General features: G+C 43.6%; 1 protein-coding gene across 1 annotated transcript in view; it reads left to right on the plus strand.

The window, feature by feature from the left end:
- Window positions 1-12881, plus strand: part of srd5a1 (steroid-5-alpha-reductase, alpha polypeptide 1 (3-oxo-5 alpha-steroid delta 4-dehydrogenase alpha 1)) — a 39020-nt gene extending 26139 nt beyond the window's left edge. Inside the window, exons 3-5 of the mRNA XM_068050631.1 lie at window positions 8624-8725; window positions 8841-8991; window positions 12630-12881. Coding sequence (XP_067906732.1) covers window positions 8624-8725; window positions 8841-8991; window positions 12630-12696 — 320 coding nt within the window. The 3' untranslated portion in view covers window positions 12697-12881. The remainder of the gene's footprint in view (window positions 1-8623; window positions 8726-8840; window positions 8992-12629) is intronic.
- The last annotated feature ends 9847 nt before the right edge of the window (window positions 12882-22728 follow it).

Below are 22728 nucleotides of genomic sequence, written 5' to 3' on the forward strand. Positions count from 1 at the left end.
CAAACAGTCTGAAATAAAAACAGAAAATGCTGGAAATACTCAGCAGGTCAAGCAGCATCTGTGGAGAGAGAAACGGAGTTAATATTTCAGGTTGATAACTTTTCATCAGAATTTGCTTTTGCAAACAGTCTGGTTTAGTCACAGACAGTTGCCAGGGAGAGGGATGGAGTTGGTAGCTAAGAAACGGAGTTTGTGGCTGGACCAAAAACATTGGCTTCAATCTTCCAGTTTGCAGGAAAAATATGTAGTATTGAAGCAGTACTAATGTCCAGATGATATAACGAGGTTTGAATATTAATATGCTGAACCATCAGGTTGTGAACCTTGTGGAAATCTTTCATAACAGCCTGAAGTAGCAAAATAAACTGATAGTGGATCTTTGAGCACAGCCACCATTGAGTGTGAGCTCTGCTTTAGAGACTGTTAAGTAAATCTACTATCGGGAGAAGGAATATACACATTTTTAGTCATAGGTTTATAAACCTATGTATGCACTTCAGCACATCAAGATGATGTGGCTAATTTTGCATCGGATCCCAAGGGCTTGACCTATAGCCCCTGCTAGGGACTGGAAAGAGGCGGGCGGATGCGGAATTTCGTGCCACTGGCCTGCGTGCTGGTTCCCCCAGCTCCATGCCACCCCGAGCAATTTTCCCTGAGGCAGGATGGGAGGGTGGAGAGGGGCAGCAGGACTACCTGCCCATAGGTGGTTGATAGCCAATTGAGCACATTAAGGGCTACTTGAGGCCTATTGAAGGAGGCCAACTGGGATTTTCCAGTCGACCTCCAGGTTCCCTCAGGCAATGGGGGACAGTTTAGCTACCTGGAGGTGGCCTCCCAGCAGCAGACCAGGGAGCCAATGTTCCAGGTATGCTTAGAGGCCCTCTCTGCCTGCCGGGGTCCAGTAGCATTCGCAGGCCGCCTTTTGGAGGAGTTCCCACAGTGCTGGCCTGGTAGCAAAGGCCATTTTTTAAATTTGGGGCACCCTGTCTCTCAATTCCCTGCCATGGCATCCTGCTGCTGCTTTCAAGTTGGAAGGCCTATTCGCTCTCCAGCTTCGAGAGCCTGCCCATCATCCTTAATTGGACAGCAACCCCACCCTCCGGCCACTAATTGGCCAAATTTACCAATTTTGATCCCCATTTGAGCCTGACAGCGGGGTTCAGATGCCAGTGGCGCAAATCCTGCCCCAAGCAGTGATAAATACAGGTGATGCTGTTACCTTGTAACATGTTGTGAAATAAAATCTGACCCCACTATAGTTCAGTTCCTGCAGTGCAGTAGTACTGTGATTCACTGATGTCTGTAAACATCAACCGTGACATCTACACCAACAAAAACTCACCACAAATGGAATAAAACTGACTCTAAAATCTATGTCATCTGTTATATGGACTAACGCAAGCTGAGGTGAGCACCTAGGATGGCACTGACAAACTGTTTGAGTTTCATTATGTTGATTTGATATCACGAGCTCTCAACCACTGAATGTGTTGCTGCCTGGTACTGCAGTTTGAACTGCATGTTATCACAAATAAAATGCTAAAGAGACCACTAATCCACTCCTGGAGGGGAAAAAAATTCGAACTTAAAAAACAAATTGAAACTTCGAACTATTACTCCAACTATAGTAATCTTACAAAAAAGCCCGACCCGCTGATCAATTTATTTCCTTACTTCAAAATACACCTTAATGTTGTTCTCTCTGTGTTAGTTTTAATTTATAGTACATTGTTTATAAATATACTTGTGAATTTGTTAGAATGTACGCAAACTGGAAAATATCTCCAACATTTGTCTTCCAGTCCTTCATTTGATAGAAACAGTTATTTTAGATAATTGAGTTGATGTTTTCCAGTTGTGTAGTCTTTGGAAAATAAGGACTTGGTTTTGAAAGTAAATGTTTGAATTGGAAGTCTTATGTTTTTGTTCTGATATGTGGTCTGGGTTGCTTAAGTTGGCATGTCATTCTGGTTTTGAATACGTTTGTACCATTTGATTGAGGTTTCGTAGTTCTGTTGTTTTGTATGTTTTGTTGTTGTTCAGAATATAAATTTTCATCTCAACAATAGTACAGTAATTCCTGATTTTATTATTGTCCATTGAAGTTTTCCAGTTCTGAATTTGAATTTTCACACTGATAATTGTTCTCACACTGCTGGGAACACAATTTGTTTATAGACTGTTTAGGAGCTGTTTTTAAACAAGCCTTTGCTGAATAATTACTGTGTTTCTGTGGTTTATATGGAGATATGGATACATTAGGGGCATTTAAGCGACTCTTGGATAGGTGCATGGATGATAGTAGAATGAAGGGTAGGTAGTTACTTAGATCTTAGAGTAGGTTAAAGGTTCGGCACAACATCGTGGGCCGAAGGGCCTGTACTGTGCTGTACAGTTCTATATATGTTCTATATATGTACCGCATCCTGTGTGCTGTCCTAAAGTTGTCTCTTAATTTACAAAAATCTACACAGGATTGTATAATAGGAATTATTTTTGCTTTTTTATAAGTTTGGTTAATTGTTTTGTTTGAGAACTGTCTAAGATGCTGCAAACAATGCAGTTGCCTGCATTGGAGCACACCCTCCACTCCCAGCTTGATAATTAGCCTGGTGCCGTACAAACAGCCCGGTGCTGGGTAACAGTCCCTTTGAAGACGGGGATCCCACCTTCAAGAACTGCCGGCCAAACTGAGGGCTGGCAGCTCAGTAGAATCAGCAGTGCCACAAGGAGGCCTTGAACCCAGGCCCAGCACTGGGGCCAGACTCTAGGTAAGTTAGGCGGCTGCTGGGGCCAGATTGGCAGGCCCGGCAATGTGGGAGGGAGAGTGGGCATTTAGTAGAGGGGGGAAAGGGGTTCAGGGAGGTGAGTCATTTCCCAGCGGGGCCCTCCATGGGCCACAGATTGCCCATGGAGGAGGCCCCCATCACAAGCCCGCAAGGAGGTCACTTCATTTTAATGAGCAACCTCCCTGTGTGATAGAGGCACCCCTCCCCCCCCACCCCCCACCGCCCCCAATTCCCGCCAGTGGTTAAATCCCAATGGCAGCAGAAAGAGGTCCTTAAGAGGTCGGTAATAGGCCATTTAAGGGCCTCAGGTGGCCTATGGGCAGGAAGGCTGTCATCGGCCCATACTACCTCCGACAAAATTGTGTTGCGACAAGAAGGCCCTCCACCCCCCTGCCTTCTGTCACAATTCTATGGGCCGCTCCCCCCCACCTCTAAACCCTCGGGGGTCCCTTAAATTCAGCCCTTCCTGTGCACTTTTACACTGTGACTTGCAATAATTAGAAATCTGAAAGAGTGCAGCAGCCTCTACAGGGGTCGTTGGGATCTGTGTGAACAGGACAAACAACAGTGTTTCCTCAACCAGTCAGATTGAAGACTCCTTACTGAGACACGCAGAGGGGAAGTTTAAACTGAAGGAGCATGTGGTTGAAGGCAGGGTGTTAAAACTGGCAAAAACGTCAGCGTGTTGGAAAACCAGCTTAAACCCACTGACTTCTGGGTTTAACTCAAGTGTATTAGGCTGCTTGCATGCAACCCCTCGGGGAGAGGCTGGTTGCAGATTAACATGTTAATCACTCAATTGGAGCAATCTATCAAATCACTTGCAAATTTCACCGTGCATCCATTGATTTCTCAGGCCAGAGAAAGCTGGGTGAGTGCACCGTGGCAATTGAGAGGCTGAATCAAACTCATGGAAATATGCCAATAAATATTCGGTACTCACAGCTACTACAATTACTAAGGCTTCCCCTCTACCATTTTCCCTATCCTTCCTGTTGACCTTTTAACCTGGCACATTTAGTTCCCAGTCCTGACTGTCTTATAGCCATGTCTCTGTAATGCACACCATTTATACCCTCCAAGTTGAGTTTGCACCTGCAATTCACTCATTTTGTTCCTTACGCTCCGTGCGTTTGTATAAAGAATGCTTATTTGGGCCACACACCCTAATCTGTCCTTCTGCTGTAACGTTTTCCTCACAGATTTCTTACTTCTCTCTCTTGGTTTAATTACTTTGCATCTTTTAATTTTTCTTTTTAACTGTAGTGCCTAAAGCACAATTTCTGACTCTTAATTTACTATCTTCCCTTTCACTTGTTTTCAAACTATTATCTAGACTATCTTTTCCACCTGAGCCCTCCCCCATCCCCCGCCCATCTATTTTAATAGATTAAAATCCTTTCCACTGGGACCCTGGTCCTAGCCTGGTTCAGGTGAAACCCATCCTAATGGTACTGTTCCTTTCTGTCCCATTACTGCTGACAGTCTCCAGTGAAGTGAAACCCCTCTTTCCTGGAGCACTGTTTCAGCCACCTGTTCACCTCACTAATTGGTTTATCCCTATGCCAATTTTCACATAACTTGGTTAATAATCCAGAGATTATAACCCTTGAGGTTCAGTTTTTTAATCTAGTTCCTAGTGTTCTCCAAACAGGACCTCTTGCCTACTCTTCCCTATGTTGTTGATCCCAACATGGACCACGTGACTGGATCCTCTGCCTTTCTCTCCAATAACCTTTTAAGCTGGATCAAGATGTCCCTCACCCTGGCAACGTACCATGTGGGACTCTCGATTCTACTGACAAAGGATGCTATTTGTCCCATTAATTATTGAATATCCTACAACTAGCACTTTACGATTCCCCTTCCCCTTCCTCCTTTCCCCCCCCCCCCTTCCCCTTTGTACAGCCTCCTGCTCCAAGGTGCCATGATCCACATCCTGGCTGTCCTTATCCTCACAGATAGTAAGTAAAATGTACTTGTTGGATAAGATTGGTTTCTGCAGATCCTCATTCTCTAGCTCACCTAGGTTCCCTTTACTCTGCACAGTATTGGTCACACCAACTTCATTCTGAACCTAAACGTCTGTGCAAGAATTGACTGAAGTTTGGAGTCTGGAATGGTCATGGTTTGCTGTGCTCTGTGAAACGTTGCACAGCAGCGAGGTTAGGACCTGCAGAAGGAACAAGGTGAAGAGATCAGATCCTCCTCCGAGACTTCAGATGGAGAGGAGGAGAAGGAAGGTATTGAGGGCAATACACCCCCAGCTGCTCACGTTACTGGCCAGGATGTGAGAAATGTCCTTATTAATGCAAAGTTCATCAGTGAACTGATGTCACAAGCACATGCAACTCCCACCCCCTCCTTCTACCAACCCCCCCACCACTCCTCCCCCACCACCCCTCACCACACACCACAGACATAACGCAGTTCTGCAAACAACCAATCACACCTTGAACATCCTGCCATTAGTCCCCATCAATTCATGTCTTCTCATTCATCATCAAACAAATTAAAAGATGATTTGCATCCCAACAATCAAGGATAGGCAAGATAGGAAAGTGGTGTCAAATAATAATATTTATGTGACCTAACGAAACAACACAACTTTGTCTCACATACCTTTGTGCATATCCTTATGCAATGATAAAGCTTCCCTTTCCTATTGCTCCTACATGGCCCAACCCCTGTGCCTTCAGCAGAGATAGAAGTAGGCTGCTTAGATCCCTGCTCTGACTACTTAGATGCTCTTGGATGATATCCTCTGGGTTTTCTGTGCCTGTGAGGGCCTCGCCAAAGACTGCTCCAACTGCACCTGTGCACTGGCAGATTCGACCAACAGGAGACAAGACAGCAGGTCCAGAACTGGCTGAGCAAAGGCAAAGGGAGAGAGGTGGACAGACTTTGACTGAAGTCCCCACTTCCATGCCCCCTTTTACCATCATCCCTGCCATGCCCAGTTGCATTGCACTACCACTGTGATGGTGAGCACTTTAGTGGAGTTCAGTGTAAGGCCAAGGCTAAAGTATTTGTCATCCTTATTTATGTAGCAGACATGTTGGCATCCAGCGTCTACATGGCTGTGGTCAAAGCCTGCATGTACATGTTTGAATGTTTCTCGGAGCTAGCCACAGTATCCATACAAGAACAAAATATGGTGATGCCCCGCGACATCAACCCACTCAAGCTTGAGGCAAACTCTTCCATTCTCTCTGCAGTCGTGGTTAGTGTGCCTGGAAGGCCTGTCGGTATATTGCAGATTGCCTGCTACTGTTCAATGATTCTCCTTTTCATCATCAACCCTGAGGTGCAGCATCTGTGTCCACCTGAGGGCTATGCCTTTCGACAGTTACTTTCCACTGCTGTTCCTGCCATCTCCTCCTCACATGTGAAGTGTGAAAAACCAGCTCTCTGTCGATCTGGTCCCACTCAATGTGAATATCTGAGCTGGTGCATGGCTGGCATAGGTCCTGTGATGGTGAATCCTCAGGGTGATTGAGTTCCTCCCAGGAATTGTCGACCGTGACCTCCATCAACTCCTACCGCACATGGGAGGGTCCTGTGGGAGATGAAAACTGTGAAAGATAAATATTTTGAAAGTTGTTATTATGAACATGATAATGTTTCACTCACTGTTGCCATCAATTCAGCATGACTGAGTTTGGTATGATGTGGGTAGCTAATATTCAATTGTGTCGCCAGGTAGCTGAGAGCTCCCCGTCCCCATCTCCGATGTTCAGGGACACTGAAACTCCACTGATTTCCAGCTCCTCATCCCCTGCACTTCTAAGTTGCAAAGTCTGTGCAGGCCCAGCGCCAGTTCTCTCCTCTCTCTCAGATTCTGTGCTCTATTTGGCAACAGACCTATGAGTGAGACAAAGATCATATGTTCATCCAATGGATGCAGTGCATTTGCTGAGGCTGACTTTGAGGGAGAGGCATGAAATTGCATAAGGTGAGGGTGAGTATGAGCAATGGTTAGATGGAATTGTGAGGAAGTGCATAAAAAGAGGAAAAATGGGAACGTGTGCAATTTAAGTGGGTGTGAGGAATGATGCAATGGAGTAGGCTTGACAAGATTAAGTGAGGGGGTAGGGTGATGCGAACAGCAGGATGCGTGTGAATGTACAACTGTACTTGTCCTTCCAGATCTGATTAAGTCATTGAAGTGCTGCCTGCACTGAATCCAGGAGCGTTCTTACTACTCACCACCTGTGCCCCCTCCAGCTAGTGAACAGAACAGTGAACAAGGTAGAAGAGACAAATGGTAATCCCAGTTCTGATGAAAGGTCACAGACCTGAAATGTTAACTCTGTTTCTCTCTCCACAGATGCTGCCTGACCTGCTGAGTACTTCCAGCATTTTGTGTTGTTGTTCCAGATTTCCAGCATCCACAGTATTTAGCTATTGTACTAACGCTGTACTTACTTCCAGGATTCCGACTCTATATTGGACCCCCCCTCCTTCGACCCCCCCAGCGCTCCCAATGCCTCTGAGTTAATATCAGGGATGTAGAGTCTAAACCAGGAAAATTTAAGTTGGAATATTTAATTTAATGCCAAATCATGTACAGAAAGTGATATAAAGAGAAGGTAACAAAGGTGGGATTAATTGAGAGAGATAAAAAAGACAGAAAGAAAGGGTAAAACGAAATTTTCTAAAATCTCCAGCAATAATTAAAATCTGAAGGAATGTGGCTCCATGTTTTTAAAAATAAATTTTCAATGCCAGAGAGGTTGTTTGACAGTAATGAAGACTGATTAAACACCAGAAAATGTTAGGTCTTGTCCATTTAAGTGAATTTTCCATAGTGCAGTGAGTATCTATTAGGAAAGGTCCCCAATTTCATGTCCTTTATGTATTTGAGTGGCAAGTCATTTGGCAAGAGTGAAGATTCTGGAGGAGCAGGGCAACTCGAACAGCAGCTTCCTGATTTCCGTGTTTAACTGTGCATGTGCAGTCACTGGAAGTTGCTGTCCTATTTTCTTCATAACTGTGAGCGCGGATAGCCTCACCATTATTCTTGCTACAAATAAGGGAGCTGGTTCTAAACTTGGGGCTAAATTTTCATTTTGGAATTGAGGTCATTATTGGGCCGACCCTGCACTGCATCATCTGACGTGTGACATGATCTTGAAAGAGACGTGGCTAGAGGGTGTGCCCGTCATCCAATTAAGGGTGGTAGGCGGGCCAATAGGAGGTCCTCCGGCGCTGAGAGAGCGGCAGCCCCACCCTTTTCAAACAAAAGGTGTTACAGCTGCATGATCGCCATTGTAGAGGGTGAACCCCTCTGTAGGGCAGTCTGTGGCCATCTCGATATATCGGCTATGGGGGGGGGGCGGTTTAAACGATGCTGGAGCGCTGATCCCCTAGCCTGCCGCCAGGAGGCTGCCTCCGTGCATCTGGCCAGGCCTCAGAACTTTGGCCTTAATAGGCTCCATAATTGCCTTAATAGGCTACCCGCCGCTTGCATCCCCGCCTTGCCCCCCAAACCTGCCTCTACCAAAATGGTTGGAGATGGGAACAAGCTGACAAACTGGCACGTTGCTGTCTGGCGCCAATTTTCTGGCCCTCCTGCCTTTGGTCCCATCTTCAACCTGATTCGAAAATTCTGCCCTTGGTGCTTGCCCTAGACCTAATCAAGTGTCATTAGTGTTTACACTTTACTCAATCATACAAATACTTGTACATCCTATTCTTATTTTGTCTAGCACCATCTGCAACCCTTGTTTTTCTTTGCTGACTATTCCTTATTTCTTTCCCAAACAAATCCGTGAGCAGTTCAGAGGAATTTTCTGAAGTAATTATTAATTGTAAACTCTTGTTCTTAGGCTTCGCACTCTGGTTTTTTGGATTGTTAGTAAACCTGCATTCTGACTATGTCCTCAGAAAACTACGAAAACCTGGTGAAACAGGATATAAAATCCCACAGGGTGAGTTTTTTTTTTAAAAACAACATTCTACTGGGCCTTTAATACTTAATAGTAAGTTAGACTATATATTTTTGTAAATATTTTTTTTCATATTAATTTCTTTGATATTTTAAAGGAGGAATGTTTGAATACGTGTCTGCTGCTAATTTTCTTGGAGAAATAGTGGAATGGATTGGGTTTGCCATAGCTTGCTGGTCACTACCAAGTGCAGCATTCGCTGCATTTGGATTCTTCATTCTTGCTTCTCGGGCTGCACAACATCACCGGTAAGGTTCAAGTTAAATTCAGTATCTTGTCTGTTAATTACTTCAAATTATTTTCATGAGAAAATATAACAATGCCAAGAGGAAAGTACCCATGTTCTGTGTTGCTGCTTTAGTTTTGTGGGAGAACTAGTTTCAGCGTGGTGGAGTGATGCAATAGGCACCTTGACCCATGGAGGGGAAGGCACAGCTTCAATTTTTGAACTCGGCTGTGCCTCGATGGGAAGAACTACATCACAGCTATTAACAAGGGTACTTATTTACACCTCCGCAATATTGCCTGCCTCTGTTCCCACTTCGTCCCACTGTTGCTAAAACCCTTATATACTCTTTTGTCACCTCTAGAATACAAAGGGCAAAACATATACCAATCTCTGGATGCAAGCAGCATAGCTGACACCACAGAGGTCCTCGTTATTTTTGGGTATCCCTGGTAGCTGCCTAAAAGTGTTCAGACAGGTTAGCATAATGGGCTGGCAACTGGAACTTGTAGTTTAATATGGATAAATGTAAGGTCATTCATACTGGACAAGTATATATTCAATGGAAAGATTTGAAGGGGGTGGATGAATGGAAAGATCTAGAGGTTCAAATATATATTAAAAGTGAACAAAAGAAAAGAGAAAAATATTAATACATTTGTGCAGAACGTTAGTTCAGCTACGATGAAAAACTGGGCTGGATTTTACTAGCCCTCTAGGGACGGGCTGGGAGGAGGAGGGGCATGGGGCCCAGAAAATGGTGAGGAGAGGCAGGGTTTGGAGTGCCCATTGCCTTCCCTCTGCCATGGCATTTTACCAGCGGCAAAGAAGGTGGAGGACGGTCCTCCTGCCCAGAGACCAAGTGAGCCACTTAAGTGCCCATTTAAGGGTCTCTTCCCACCACCACTGGCATTTTACCAACGGCGGGTAGGCCCTCCGCTACATGGGGAGACTGTCTGATGAACCCTGGTGGCCTCCTTGCAGGCTCGGCAGGGGTCCTTCAAATCAGGTACTCTGAGGCCCATGGAGGGGCCCCCCCTGCCGTTCTCACCACTATCTCCCACTTACCAGTTCAGAGGGCAGCCTGCTCCCATGGTGTCCTCTCTGCTAGGTGCAGTCCCACCAGTGGCCATCTCTTCTAGTGGCATTGCTGAGACTGCTGCATTGCTGGCTCATGCCATCCTTTAAAGGAATGGGAGCCCTGACGACAACTAATTAGTTGCTAGACAGCCAATAAATGCTGCCAGGGGTCCCACAAATGGCCAAGGTGAGGTTGCCCTTGGCTTTCGGGTCTGTCGTCGGAGCCCCTGCCACGCCGACTAAGTTCCGGCCACTGTGTGCAGTTTTGGGTGCCTCATAATAGAAAGGGCATTAAAGCTATAGAGAGCATATAGCATAAATAAAGCTCACCAGGATGATGCCAGGGATGAGAAACTATAGTTATGAGGACAAACATAAGATCCTAGAACTATTCCAGCTGGAACAAAGGGGGCTAAGAAGAAATTTAAAGGAGGATTTTAAAATTATGAAGGGTTTTCATAGGAAAAAAACTATTTTATCTGGTTGGGCAGCCAATGATAAGAAAATTTAAAATTATCTCCAGGAGATTGAGGAGAAAGGATAGAAGAAAATTTATTTACACAGGGTTGTTGGAGCATGGCATGGTTGAGGCAGAGATGATCTTTAAGGGACCATTGGATCAATTTGAAGAAGAATGGTTAATCATCTTCCAACAGCTGCCCCATTGTCTTTCTGAATTTTCTAAAATTATGAAAGTTTGGTGTTAACTTTCAAATTGGCCACTTCTAAAGTTTTGGTCTAATCCATGTGTCAGTATGACCTACAGCATTGCAATTTAATCATTTATGTACTCTTACCTACCTCTGCAGCTCTGCTGCTAAACATTTTGATGATTCATTTAGTATTGCCTTGATGTGAGTGTAGTTAATGAATCAGCCTCTACCTCTTTTTTTTTCATCCACTCAGGTATTTTCCTGGGCTCTGTTCTGTTCCTGCACTCTTTTTTTAAATCAGACTGCATACATTCAGTGCACACAACATTCATGCCTCTCATATGCAGTGTTTAATTACACTCTTGATCTTCTCCATGTCACAAGAACAAGAGAAATAGGAGCAGGTGTAGACCATATGGCCCACAAGCCTGCTCCGCCATTTAATACGATCATGGCTAATCTTAGCTTTCAACTCCACTTTCTTGCCCACTCCCCATAACCATTGATTCCCTGAGAGACCAAAGATCTGTCTCTCCCATCCTTAAATGTATTCAACAATGGAGCGCCCACAACCCTCCAAGGTAGAGAATTCCAAAGATTCACAACTCTTTGAGTGAAGTAATTTCTCCTCATCTCAATCCTAAATGATCACCCCTTATCCTGAGACAGTGCCCCCGTGTTTTAGATTCCCCTACCAGCAGAAAGAATCTCTGTGTCTACACTATCCAGCCCCTTCAGAATATTGTACGTTTCAATGCGATCACCTCTCATTCTTCTAAACTCCAGAGAAAATAGCCCAATTTACTCAGCCTATCATCATAGAACAACCTGCTCATCCCAGGGACCAGTCTAGTGAACCTTTGCTGCACTGCCTTCAATGCAAGTATATCCTTTCTTAATTGTGGAGACTAAAACTTCACATAGTACTGCAGATGTGGTCTCACCAAAACCCTGTACAATTGTAGCAAGGTTTCTTTATTCCTGTTATGTCATTCACTGAGGAGCTGAAAATCATTCAATTATTTTAATATGCATTTTCTTCATGTCTTCTATAAGTCCAACCAACAGTTACCAACCTTTACCTTTATTGTTTCATCTCTTGATTCATTTAGCATTGCCTTGATGTGAGGGTAGTTAATGAATCAGCCTCTACCTCTTTTTTTTTCCATCAACTCACGTATTTATTTATTGACATCTTGTCTTACTATCTCATCTGATCTCAAATAGAACTCACACATCTCTTCCATTGCTAAAACTGCCAAATATTTTTCTTTTCAACAACTTTGCATTCTCTAAAGAGCCTAAATCTTTCCAAGACTTGAATCCAGCTCTAACCTCTGGAAAGGTTTTTCTAGTACTGTCCTCATGCTTCTCAGAAGAATACACGGAAGACCTTGCACCTGAAGGTTGAGCTTTCTCCTGGTGCCCACCTGATCCTCACCTGTGTTGAAGTAAAGAATCATTGCACTATCACCTACTCTTAACCAACTCTTCCTCAGGACCTTTATTCTCTCTTCCTTTTCAAAAATGTGTGAAGCAACCTCTTTTTCACGATTTGACCTGTCTTCCTTCTTATTCTTTTCAACTTTGGTGTCCTGCACCATGAACCTTGGCCCTTCACCAATATTTCTGAGAAGAAAACTTTTGAACCTGATGTAGATCTTACTTTGTGAAGCCTGTTCAAGCAGCCACACTTGATATAGGCCTACTGCTTTGTATTTATATTTGATTTTTCTATAGTACCAATCTTTATTTTAGTTTAAACTGGAGTTGTGAATTTTTGTCAACTGCAAACTGTACCATCTGTTTAAAACATGTAAAAAATAAAGATATTGAAAATATTTTTGAACTATAAAAAAAGAAAAGTGAGTTAATGTTGTGAAATATTTCCGTTTGTTTCAAAATATATTTTATCTTTTCATTGCAGATGGTATTTGGAAAAGTTTGAAGATTATCCAAAGTCAAGAAAGGCCTTAATACCTTTCTTATATTGAAATGTTAAATACTTATGCTCATTGATAATAAATGCATTAAACAGTGAGAAGTTGGTGTTCTAAACTTTGAGATAGGAACTAAATGCACCAGAAAATTTGGGGCTAATCCATTCCAGTTTAAGTACTCTTTTAACTGTGTGATAAGTATTAATTACTTCTAAACAACCCCTCTGACATTGAAAGTAAACTTTTACAAGTTTATTGGAGTGGAGTCTCATTGCTTTGGATTTTAATTGTTTTAGGAGATTTTTTTTTTAAATTACTTAATTTTTTTGTATGTTTTCTTTCTGACCCTTCTATTGCTCTCTCTTAATACAATCTTTCTTTCCCTTTCTGAATTTCACTTTCTGTACCTGATTTGACATTGGATTCAATATTCTAACTGACACTTCCTGGTTCAGACTGCACTCCTCATTAACAATTCTTCAATTTGGTTAAAGAAATACACAGTTGCTTGTTCTGTTCACATAGGTCCCAGATAAGCTGTAGAGGGAGCTGCACTTTTTGGCTGTCTAATTTACAGTAAATTAAATCCCAGAAAAAGGCTATGAACAAATGTAATTAATTCATTTGTTTGCTGCTGAGAGCAAAATTTGGTTCAATTAAATTCTTGAAATCGACTGCAGCAACTAACTTGACTGCTTTTCCAATTAATTGCTGCTGTCTAATATAATTGGCATAGTGCACAATTGTATCATCATTAAACTAAAATGGCAGGGGGATGGAAACCTTTGCAAGGAGTCAAAGGAGGGGGGATCAAAGACAAGAACAAGAGACAAAAAGGAGAATAAGAAAAGTGATAGGCAGAGAAATCAAGGGCCAGAATCAAACAGGGTCATAGTGGGAAGGGGACAAGTAATGTTAAAAAGACAAGCCTTAAGGCTTTGTACCTTAACGCATGGAGCATTCGCAATAAAGTGGATGAATTAATCGCGCAAATAGATGTAAACAATATGATCTAGTCGGGATTACGGAGACATGGCTGCAGGGTGACCACGGATGGGAAATGAACATACAGGGGTATTCAGTATTGAGGAAGGACAGACAAAAAGTAAAAGGCCTGAGTGGAGTTGCATTGCTGGTTAAAGAGGAAATTAACGCAATAGTGAAAAAGGATATTAGCTCTGCCGATGTGGAATCTGTATGGGTAGAGCTAAGAAAAACTAAGGGGAAAAAACCTTAGTGGGAGTTGCATATAGACCACCAAACTGTATTGGTGATGTTGGGAATGGCATTAAACAGGAAATTAGACACGCATGCGATAAAGGAACATCTGTAATTATGGGTGACATTAATCTGCATATAGATTGGGAAAATCAAATTAGTCACAATACAGTAGAGGAGGAATTTATGGAGTGTATAAGGGATGGTTTTCTGGACCGATACATTGAGGAACCAACTAGAGAACAGGCCATCCTAGACTGGGTATTGTGTAATGAGAGAGGAATAATTGACAATCTAGTGGTGGGAGACCCCTTGGGGGATGAGCGACCTTAATATGATAGAATTCTTCATCAAGATGGAGAGTGACATAGTTGATTCTGAGACTAGGGTCCTGAATCTTAATAAAGGAAACCATGAAGGTATGAGGCACGAGTTGGCTATGATGGATTGGGAAATGTTATTTAAAGGGATGACGGTGGATAGGCAATGGCAAATATTCAAAGAGCACATGGATGAACTGCAACAATTGTTTATTCCCGTAAAACAGGAAAGGTAGCCAAACTGTAGCTTACAAGGGAAATTAGAAATAGCATTAGATCCAAGGAAGAGGCATACAAACTCGCCAGAAAAAACACCAGACCTGAGGATTGGGAGCAGTTTAGAATTCAGCAAAGGAGGACCAAGGGATTGATTAAGAAGGGGAAAATAGAGTATGTGAGTAAGCTTATGGGGAACATAAAAATTGACTGTAAAAGTTTCTTGGGTATGTGAAGAGAAAAAGATTAGTGAAGACAAATGTAGGTCCCTTACAGTCAGCAACAGGGGAATTTATTATGGGGAACAAAGAAGTGGCTGACCAACTAAATGCATACTTTGGTTCTGTCTTCACAAAGGAGGACACAAATATCATACCAGAAATGTTGGGGAACCCAGGCCTTAGTGAGAGCGAGGAACTGAAGGAAATCAGTATTAGTAGAGAAATGGTGTTGGGGAAATTGATGGGATTGAAGGCCGATAAATCCCCAGTACCTGATCGTCTACATCCCAGAGTACTTAAGGAAGTGGCCCTAGAAATAATGGATGCATTGGTGGTCATCTTCCAAGATTCTGTAGACTTTGGAACAGTTCCTACAAATTGGAGGATAGCTAATGTAACCCCACTATATAGAAGGGAGGTAGAGAGAAAACACGGAATTATAGACCAGTCAGCCTGACGTCGGTAGTGGGGAAAATTCTAGAGTCCATTATCAAAGATTTTATAGCAGAGCACTTGGAGAACAGTGGTAGAATCGGACGAAAGGGAAATCATGCTTGACAAATCTACCAGAATTCTTCGAGGATGTAACTAGTAGAGTTGATGAGGGGGAGCCAGTGGATGTGGTTTATTTGGACTTTCAGAAGGCTTTCGACAAAGTCCCACATAAGAGATTAGCGTGTAAAATTAAAGTGCATGGGATTGGGGGTAGTGTATTGTGATGGATAGAAAACTGGTTGGCAGACAGGAAACAAAGAGTAGGAATAAATGAGTCTTTTTCCGAATGGCAGGCAGTGACTAGTGGGGTACCGCAGGGATCGGTGCTAGGACCCCAACTATTCACAATATATATTAATGATTTAGATGAGGGAACTAAATGTCATCTCCAAATTTGCAGATGACACAAAACTGGGTGGGAGGGTGAGTTGTGAGGAGGACGCAGAGAGGCTTCAGGGTGATTTGGACAAGTTAAGTGAGTGGGCAAATGCAGGGGAATATGAAACAAGACCTGGGTGTTCTCGTGCACCAGTCGTTGAAGGTAAGCATGTAGGTGCAACAGGCAGTAAAAAAGGCAAATGGTATGTTGGCTTTCATAGCGAGAGGATTCGAGTACAGGAGCAGGGATGTCCTGCTGCAATTATACAGGGCCTTGGTGAGGCCACACCTGGAATATTGTGTGCAGTTTTGGTCTCATTATCTGAGGAAGGATGTTCTTGCTATAGCGGGAGTGCAGCGACGGTTTACCAGACTGATTCCTGGGATGGTGGGACTGACTTATGAGGAGAGATTGAGTTGGTTAGGATTATATTCACTGGAGTTCAGGAGAGTGAGGGGGGATCTCATAGAAACCTATAAAATTCTAACAGGACTTGACAGGGTAGAGGCAGGAAGAATGTTCCCGATGGTGGGGGAATCCAGAACCAGGGGTCGTAGTCCAAGGTTACGGGGTAAACCTTTCCTAGAGTCATAGAGTTCTACAGCACAGAAACGGGCCCTTTGGCCCATCGTGTCTGTGCCGGCCATCAAGCACATAACTATTCTAGTCCAGTTTTCCAGCACTTGGCCCTTAGCCATGTATGCTATGGCATTTTAAGTGCTCATCTAAATACTTCTTAAATGTTGTGAGGGTTTCTGCCTCTACGATCACTTCAGGCACTGTATTCCAGATTCCAACCACCCTCTGGATGAAAAATGTTTTCCTCAAATCCCCTCTAAACCTCCTGCCCCTAACCTTAATTCTATGCCCCCTGGTTATTGACCCCTCCTCTGAGGGAAAAAGTCTCTCCCTATGGAACCTATCAATGCGCCTCATAATTTTGTATACCTTAATCATATCCCCCCTCATCCTTCTCTGTTCTAAGGAAAACAACCCTGGCCTTTTCAGTCTGTCTTCATAACTGAAATGCTCCAGCCCAGCCAACATCCTGGTGAATCTCCTCTGCACCCTCTCCAATGCAATCACATCCTTCCTATAGTGTATTGCCCAGAACTGTACACAATACTCCAGCTCTGTGGTCTAACTAGTGTTTTATACAGCTCCATCATAACCTCCCTGCTCTTGTATTCTATGCCTCGGCTAATAAAGGCAAGTATCCCATATGATTTCCTAACCACCTTATCTACCTGTGCTGCTGCTTTCAGTGATCTATGGACAAGTACACCAAGGTCCCTCTGGCCCCCTGGGTTCATACCATCCATTGTATATTCCCTTGCCTTGTTAGTCCTTCCAAAATGCATCACCTCAGACAACCCTGCCCATCTTACCAGTCCATCTATATCATCCTGTAATCTAAGGCTTTCCTCCTCACTGTTTACGACACCACCAATTTTTGCATCATTTATTTATTTTATTTATTTATTTAGAGATACAGTACTGAAACAGGCCCTTCAGCCCACCGTGTCTGTGCCGACCAAGAACCACCCATTTATACGAACCCTACAGTAATCCCATATTCCTTACCACCTACCTACACTAGGGGCAATTTTACAACGGCCAATTTACCTATCACCTGTCAGTCTTTGGCGGTGGGAGGAAACCAGAGCACCCGGTGAAAACCCACGCGGTCACAGGGAGAATTTGCAAACTCCGCACATGCAGTACCCAGAATTGAACCCGGAGCTGTGAGGCTGCGGTGCTAATCACTGCGTCATCTGTGAATTTACTTATCATACCTCCTATATTCACGTCTAAATCATTAATGTACACTGCAAACAGCAAGGGTCCCAGCACTGATCCCTGTGGTACACCATTGGTCACAGGCTTCCACTTGCAGAAACAACCCTCGACCATTACCCTCTGTTTCCTGCCACCATGCCAATTTTGGATCCAATTTGCCAAATTGCTCTGGATCTCATGGGTTCCTACCTTCTTAACCAATCTCCCAACAAAAGCCTTACTGAAGTCCATGCAGACTACATCAATTGCTTTACCCTCATCTACAATCCAGTCACCTCCTCGAAAAATTCAATCAAGTTAGTTAGACATGATCTCCCCCTGACAAAGCCATGCTGACTACCCCTGATTAATCCCTGCCTCTCCAAGTGGAGATTAATCCTGTCCCTCAGAATTTTTTCCAATATTTTCCCAACCACTGATGTTATACTCACCGGCCTGTAATTACCTGGTTTATCCCTGCTACCCTTCTTGAATAATGGCACCACATTCTCTGTCCTCCAGTCCTCTGGCACCTTTCCCGTGGTCAGAGCCCCTGCTATCACCTCCCTTGCCTCACACAACAGCTTGGGATGCATTTCATCTGGGCCTGAGGATTTATCCACTTTTAAGCCCGCTAAAACATCAAATACTTCCTCCCTTTCAATGTGAATATGTTCAAGTATATCGCAATCCCCCTCCCTGATCTCTACACCTACATTGTCGTTTTCCACAGTGAAAACAGACGAAAAGTAATCATTTAAAACCTCACCTATGTCCTCCGGCTCCACACACACATTGCCACTTAGGTCCCTAATGGACCCTACCCTTTCCCTGGTTATCCTCTTGCCCTTAATATACTTATAAAATGCCTTAGGATTTTCCTTGATATTGACCACCAATGTTTTTTCATGTCCCCTCTTCGCTCTCCTAATTACTTTTTTAAGTACACCCCTACACTTTCTATACTCTAATGCCTCCGCTGTTGTCAGTGCTCTGAATCTGCCATAAGCCTCCTTTTTTTTCCTGATCCAATACTCTATATTCTTTGACATCCAGGGTTCCCTGGACTTGATGGTCCTACCCTTCACCTTAATGGGTACATGTTGGCTCTGAACCCTCACTATTTCCTCTTTGAATGACTCCCACTGGCCTGATGTCGACTTTCCTACAAGTAGCTGCTCCCGGTCCACTTTGGCCAGATCCTGTTTTATCAAATTGAAATTGGCCTTCCCCCAATCAGTACCTTTATTTCTGGCCTGTCTTTGTCCTTTTCCATAATTACCTTAAATCTTAGAGTTATGGTCACTATCCCTGAAATGCTCCCCCACTGATACTTCTACCACTTGTCCAGCTTCATTCCCTAGGATTAGGTCCAGTACTGCCCCTTCTCTTGTAGAACTTTCTACATACTGGCTCAAAAAGCTCTCCTGTATGCATTTTAAGAATTCCTCCCCCTTTCAGCCTTTTGCACTAAGACTATCACAGTTGATATTAGGTAAGTTGAAATCCCCTACTATTATTACCCTATTATTTTTACACCTCTCTGAGATTTGCCTATATATCTGTTCCTCTATCTCTCCCTGACTGTTCGGAGAGCAGTCCAGCCAAGTGATTGCCCCGCTTTTGTTCTTAAGTTCTACCCATATGGCTTCATTTGAGGAACCTTCTAAGATATCATCCCTCCTTACTGCAGTAATTGACTCCTTGATCAACAGTGTAATACCACCTCCTCTTTTATCCCCTCTGCTATCACGTCTGAAGATTCTATACCCTGGAATATTGAGTTGCCAGTCCTGCCCCTTCCTCAGCCATGTCTCCGTGATAGCAGCAATATCATAATCCCATGAGATAATCAATGCCCTCAATTCATCTGCCTTATTAGTAAGACTCCTTGCATTAAAGTATACGCAATCCAGCCTGGCCTTTTTCACTTGTGTCTTAACAGGTCTATATTTGCTCTGCCTTCCAGACTGACTCAGTTTCTCTTCTATATTTGGCTGTGCCTCACCCCCTACTATACCTCCACTCTGTATCCCACCCCCCTGCCAAATTAGTTTAAATGCCGCTGCCCCCCCCCCCCCCCCCCCACCACCCCACCACCCCAACATCACTAGCAAACCTCCCAGCAAGGATGTTGGTCCCGTTCCGGTTCAGGTGCAACCCATCCAACTTGTACAGGTCCCACCTTTGCCAGAAACAGACCCAGTGATCCAGGAACCGAAAGCCCTCCCTCCTGCACCATCGCCTCAGCCACTCATTCATCTGCTCTATCCTCCTATTCCTATACTCGCTAGCACGTGGCACCGGAGTAATCCAGAGATTACAACCTTTGAGGTCCTGCTTTTTAATCTGCTACCTAGCTCCCTAAATTCTTGTTGCAGGACCTCATCCCTCTTTCTACCTATGTCGTTGGTGCCAATGTGTATCACAACCTCTGACTGCTCACCCTCCCACTTCAGAATGTCCTGCAGCCGCTCCATGACAACCTTGACAGCACCAGGGAGGCAACATACCATCCTGGAGTCTCATTTGCAGCCACAGAAACGACTATCTGTACCCCTTATGATAGAATTCCCTATCACTATAGCTCTTCCACCCCTTTTCCTCCCCTGCTGTGCAGCAGAGCCCTCCATGGTGCCACAAACTTGGCTGTTGCTGCTTTCCCCTGGGAGGTCATCCCCCCCCCCCCAACAGTATCAAAGCGGTATATCTATTTGAGAGGGGGATGGCCACAGGGCCTCCTGCACTACCTGCCTGCGCCTACTACTCCGCCTGGTGGTCACCCATCCCTTTTCTGCCTGTGCAGCCATTATCTGCGGTGTGAGCACCTCGTTAAACGTGATATCCACAATGTTCTCGGCATCACGGATGCTCCAGAGTGAATCCACCCGCAGCTCCAGCTCCATAATGCGGGTAGCCAGTAGCTGCAGATGGATACACTTCCTGCGCACATGGTCGTCAGGGACACTGGAAGCGTCCCTAATTTCCCACATAGCGCAGAAGGAGCATATCACGGGGCTGAGCTCTCCTGCCATGACTTACCCTTAGATTAATTAGCTACTCCCTTAATTAAAAAATACTAATTACACTAGGGGCCTTGTTCTGCCCACTACAATCTATAGTCCTTAATAAGTTACACTGAATTAAAAAAAAACTTTAGTAGTACTCCTTATCACTAGAGGTTTTTTTTTTCAACAAAAAAAACTTTCCCCTTTTTGTAAGCTATTTAAATGCGCTACTCACCCAACCAATCACCTTGCAGATTTCCCATGGTGTCACTAAGTTTTTATTTGAGTCTCAGCGTGCGCAAAGAGAGAGAACAGGTCCACCAGCCGGCGCCCCTCCTGTCTTTTAGGACTGAGATGAGGAGAAATTTCTTCACCCAGAGAGTGGTGAGCCTATGGAATTCGCTACCACAGAAAGCAGTTGAGGCGAAAATGTTGTATGTTTTCAAGAAGGAGTTAGATATAGCTCTTGGGGTGAAAGGGATCAAAGGATATGGGGGGGAAAGCGGGAACAGGTTACTGAGTTGGATGATCAGCCATGATCATAATGAATGGTGGAGCAGGCTCGAAGGGCCAAATGGCCTACTCCTGCTCCTATTTTCTATGTTTCTATCTTGTCACAAAATTCAACTGAAGGAATACAAGATCTTAATCAATATGATGAAAATAGTCTGTTAGTGGAAGATAGAATACATAGAGCAAAACTCTGTGAGGTGAAAAGCAAAACAGGAATGTTGTCTGGGAACGCATCTGTGACACAGTTTTTGGACTCCGATGACTTTACTTCGCTTGATGCAGAAGTCTTTTAATGTGCTGTCATTCTGTACTTTTTAGGCATGTTACTCTAGATATTTTGGGACATTGTATTTAAACAAGATAATACCACTGAGAATGATGGACTATTGAAGATTAGGAGCTATCTGTAAAATAATATAATTGAATTTCTATAAGTATGGCTTCATCTTGTTTCTTTTTTTTATTTGTCATTTGACCAATTTCATTGCAATTGATACAATGGGTTAGATTTTGTTGTAAACTGTTATTTACATGCAAATCAGACAGCAACGTCTAGTGACCACACATGCACAGTTAGAAACATAGGAATAGGAGTAGGCCATTTACCCCCTCAAGCCTATTACACCATTCAATGATATAATTCTGATCTGTGACTTAACTCTACATACACAATAAACATGGAAATCTGGAAGTTGCTGTCCAGAATATCCTGCTGCTCCGTAAATTAACTGAAAATGTCATCTCGCTGTCTGACTTGCCATTCAAATGTATTGTTGTACATTGTTGTACATGAAGTTGCTGTACTCACCTCATAGATATGCACTAAACTCACCAGAAAACGTTAGGGCTTTTCCATTAAAGTGTAAATTCCCTTTTAAAAGTGTGGCGAATCTTATTGGCTACCAAACAGCCTGCCTGGCACGGAAAAATAACTTTTATAAGCTTGGAGTCTCATTTCTTCAGAGTTTAATTTTTTTTAATTAGCTTATTAAAACTATAACTTTTTTACTATTTTCTGAGTCTTATCTCCTCTGTCATAATTCAATCTTTATTTTATTTAGATACAACACTGAAACAGGCCCTTCAACCCCCGAAGTCTGTACCGACCAACAAACACCCATTTATGCTAATCCGACATTAACCCCATATTCTCTACCACATCCCCACCATTCTCCTACCTACACTAGGGGCAATTTACAATGGCCAATTTACCTATCAACCTGCAAGTCTTTGGCCATGGGAGGAAACCAGAGCACCCAGCAGAAACCCACACAGACACAGGGAGAACTTGCAAACTCCACATAGGCAGTACCCAGAACTGAACCTGGGTCGCTGGAGCTGTGAGGCTGCAGTGCTAACCACTGCTTTCTGTAACCAATTTGAAAAGGAATTCACTATTCCCACTTACACCTCCTTGTTCAGACTCTGCACTGCTCATTAAAGATTCTTCAACCTGATTGGTTAAAGAGATACATAGTTGCCCTGTTAACATGGGTGCCAGCTGCCCTGCAATTTGCATATCCAGTGCAAAAGCCCATAAAAGGTCTATGTATGAGTATAACAGCACTCTGAGCAAAAGCAAGCCCATTGTATTGCAGAGAACAGCTTCAATTGTTACCAATGAATTGTAAATACTACACAATTTCATTATCTAAATCTTCTTGGGTTAGAAATTGGTTTTGATCCATTTTCACAAACAAAGCTCACACATCAACTCAGAGGCCCAAAGTTCAGCCTAAATTGGACCTCAGGCGTCATTTGAATACTTAGCAAAAGCTGCCAGCACCTGTAGCGCGTCCTGAGGCAACTCGCCCATTTCCAGCAGATTACTTCCCTCCTGCTCCTCCCGGTTTCACATCAAACTTTTTATGTGGTGAGCTATGTCTATAAATGGATTCTGTGCCATGCCCATGGTGTTCCATCCCACTGTAATTCTA

This window comes from Heterodontus francisci, chromosome 2 (genome assembly GCF_036365525.1).
Source record: "Heterodontus francisci isolate sHetFra1 chromosome 2, sHetFra1.hap1, whole genome shotgun sequence".
In the NCBI taxonomy this organism is placed as follows: domain Eukaryota; kingdom Metazoa; phylum Chordata; class Chondrichthyes; order Heterodontiformes; family Heterodontidae; genus Heterodontus; species Heterodontus francisci.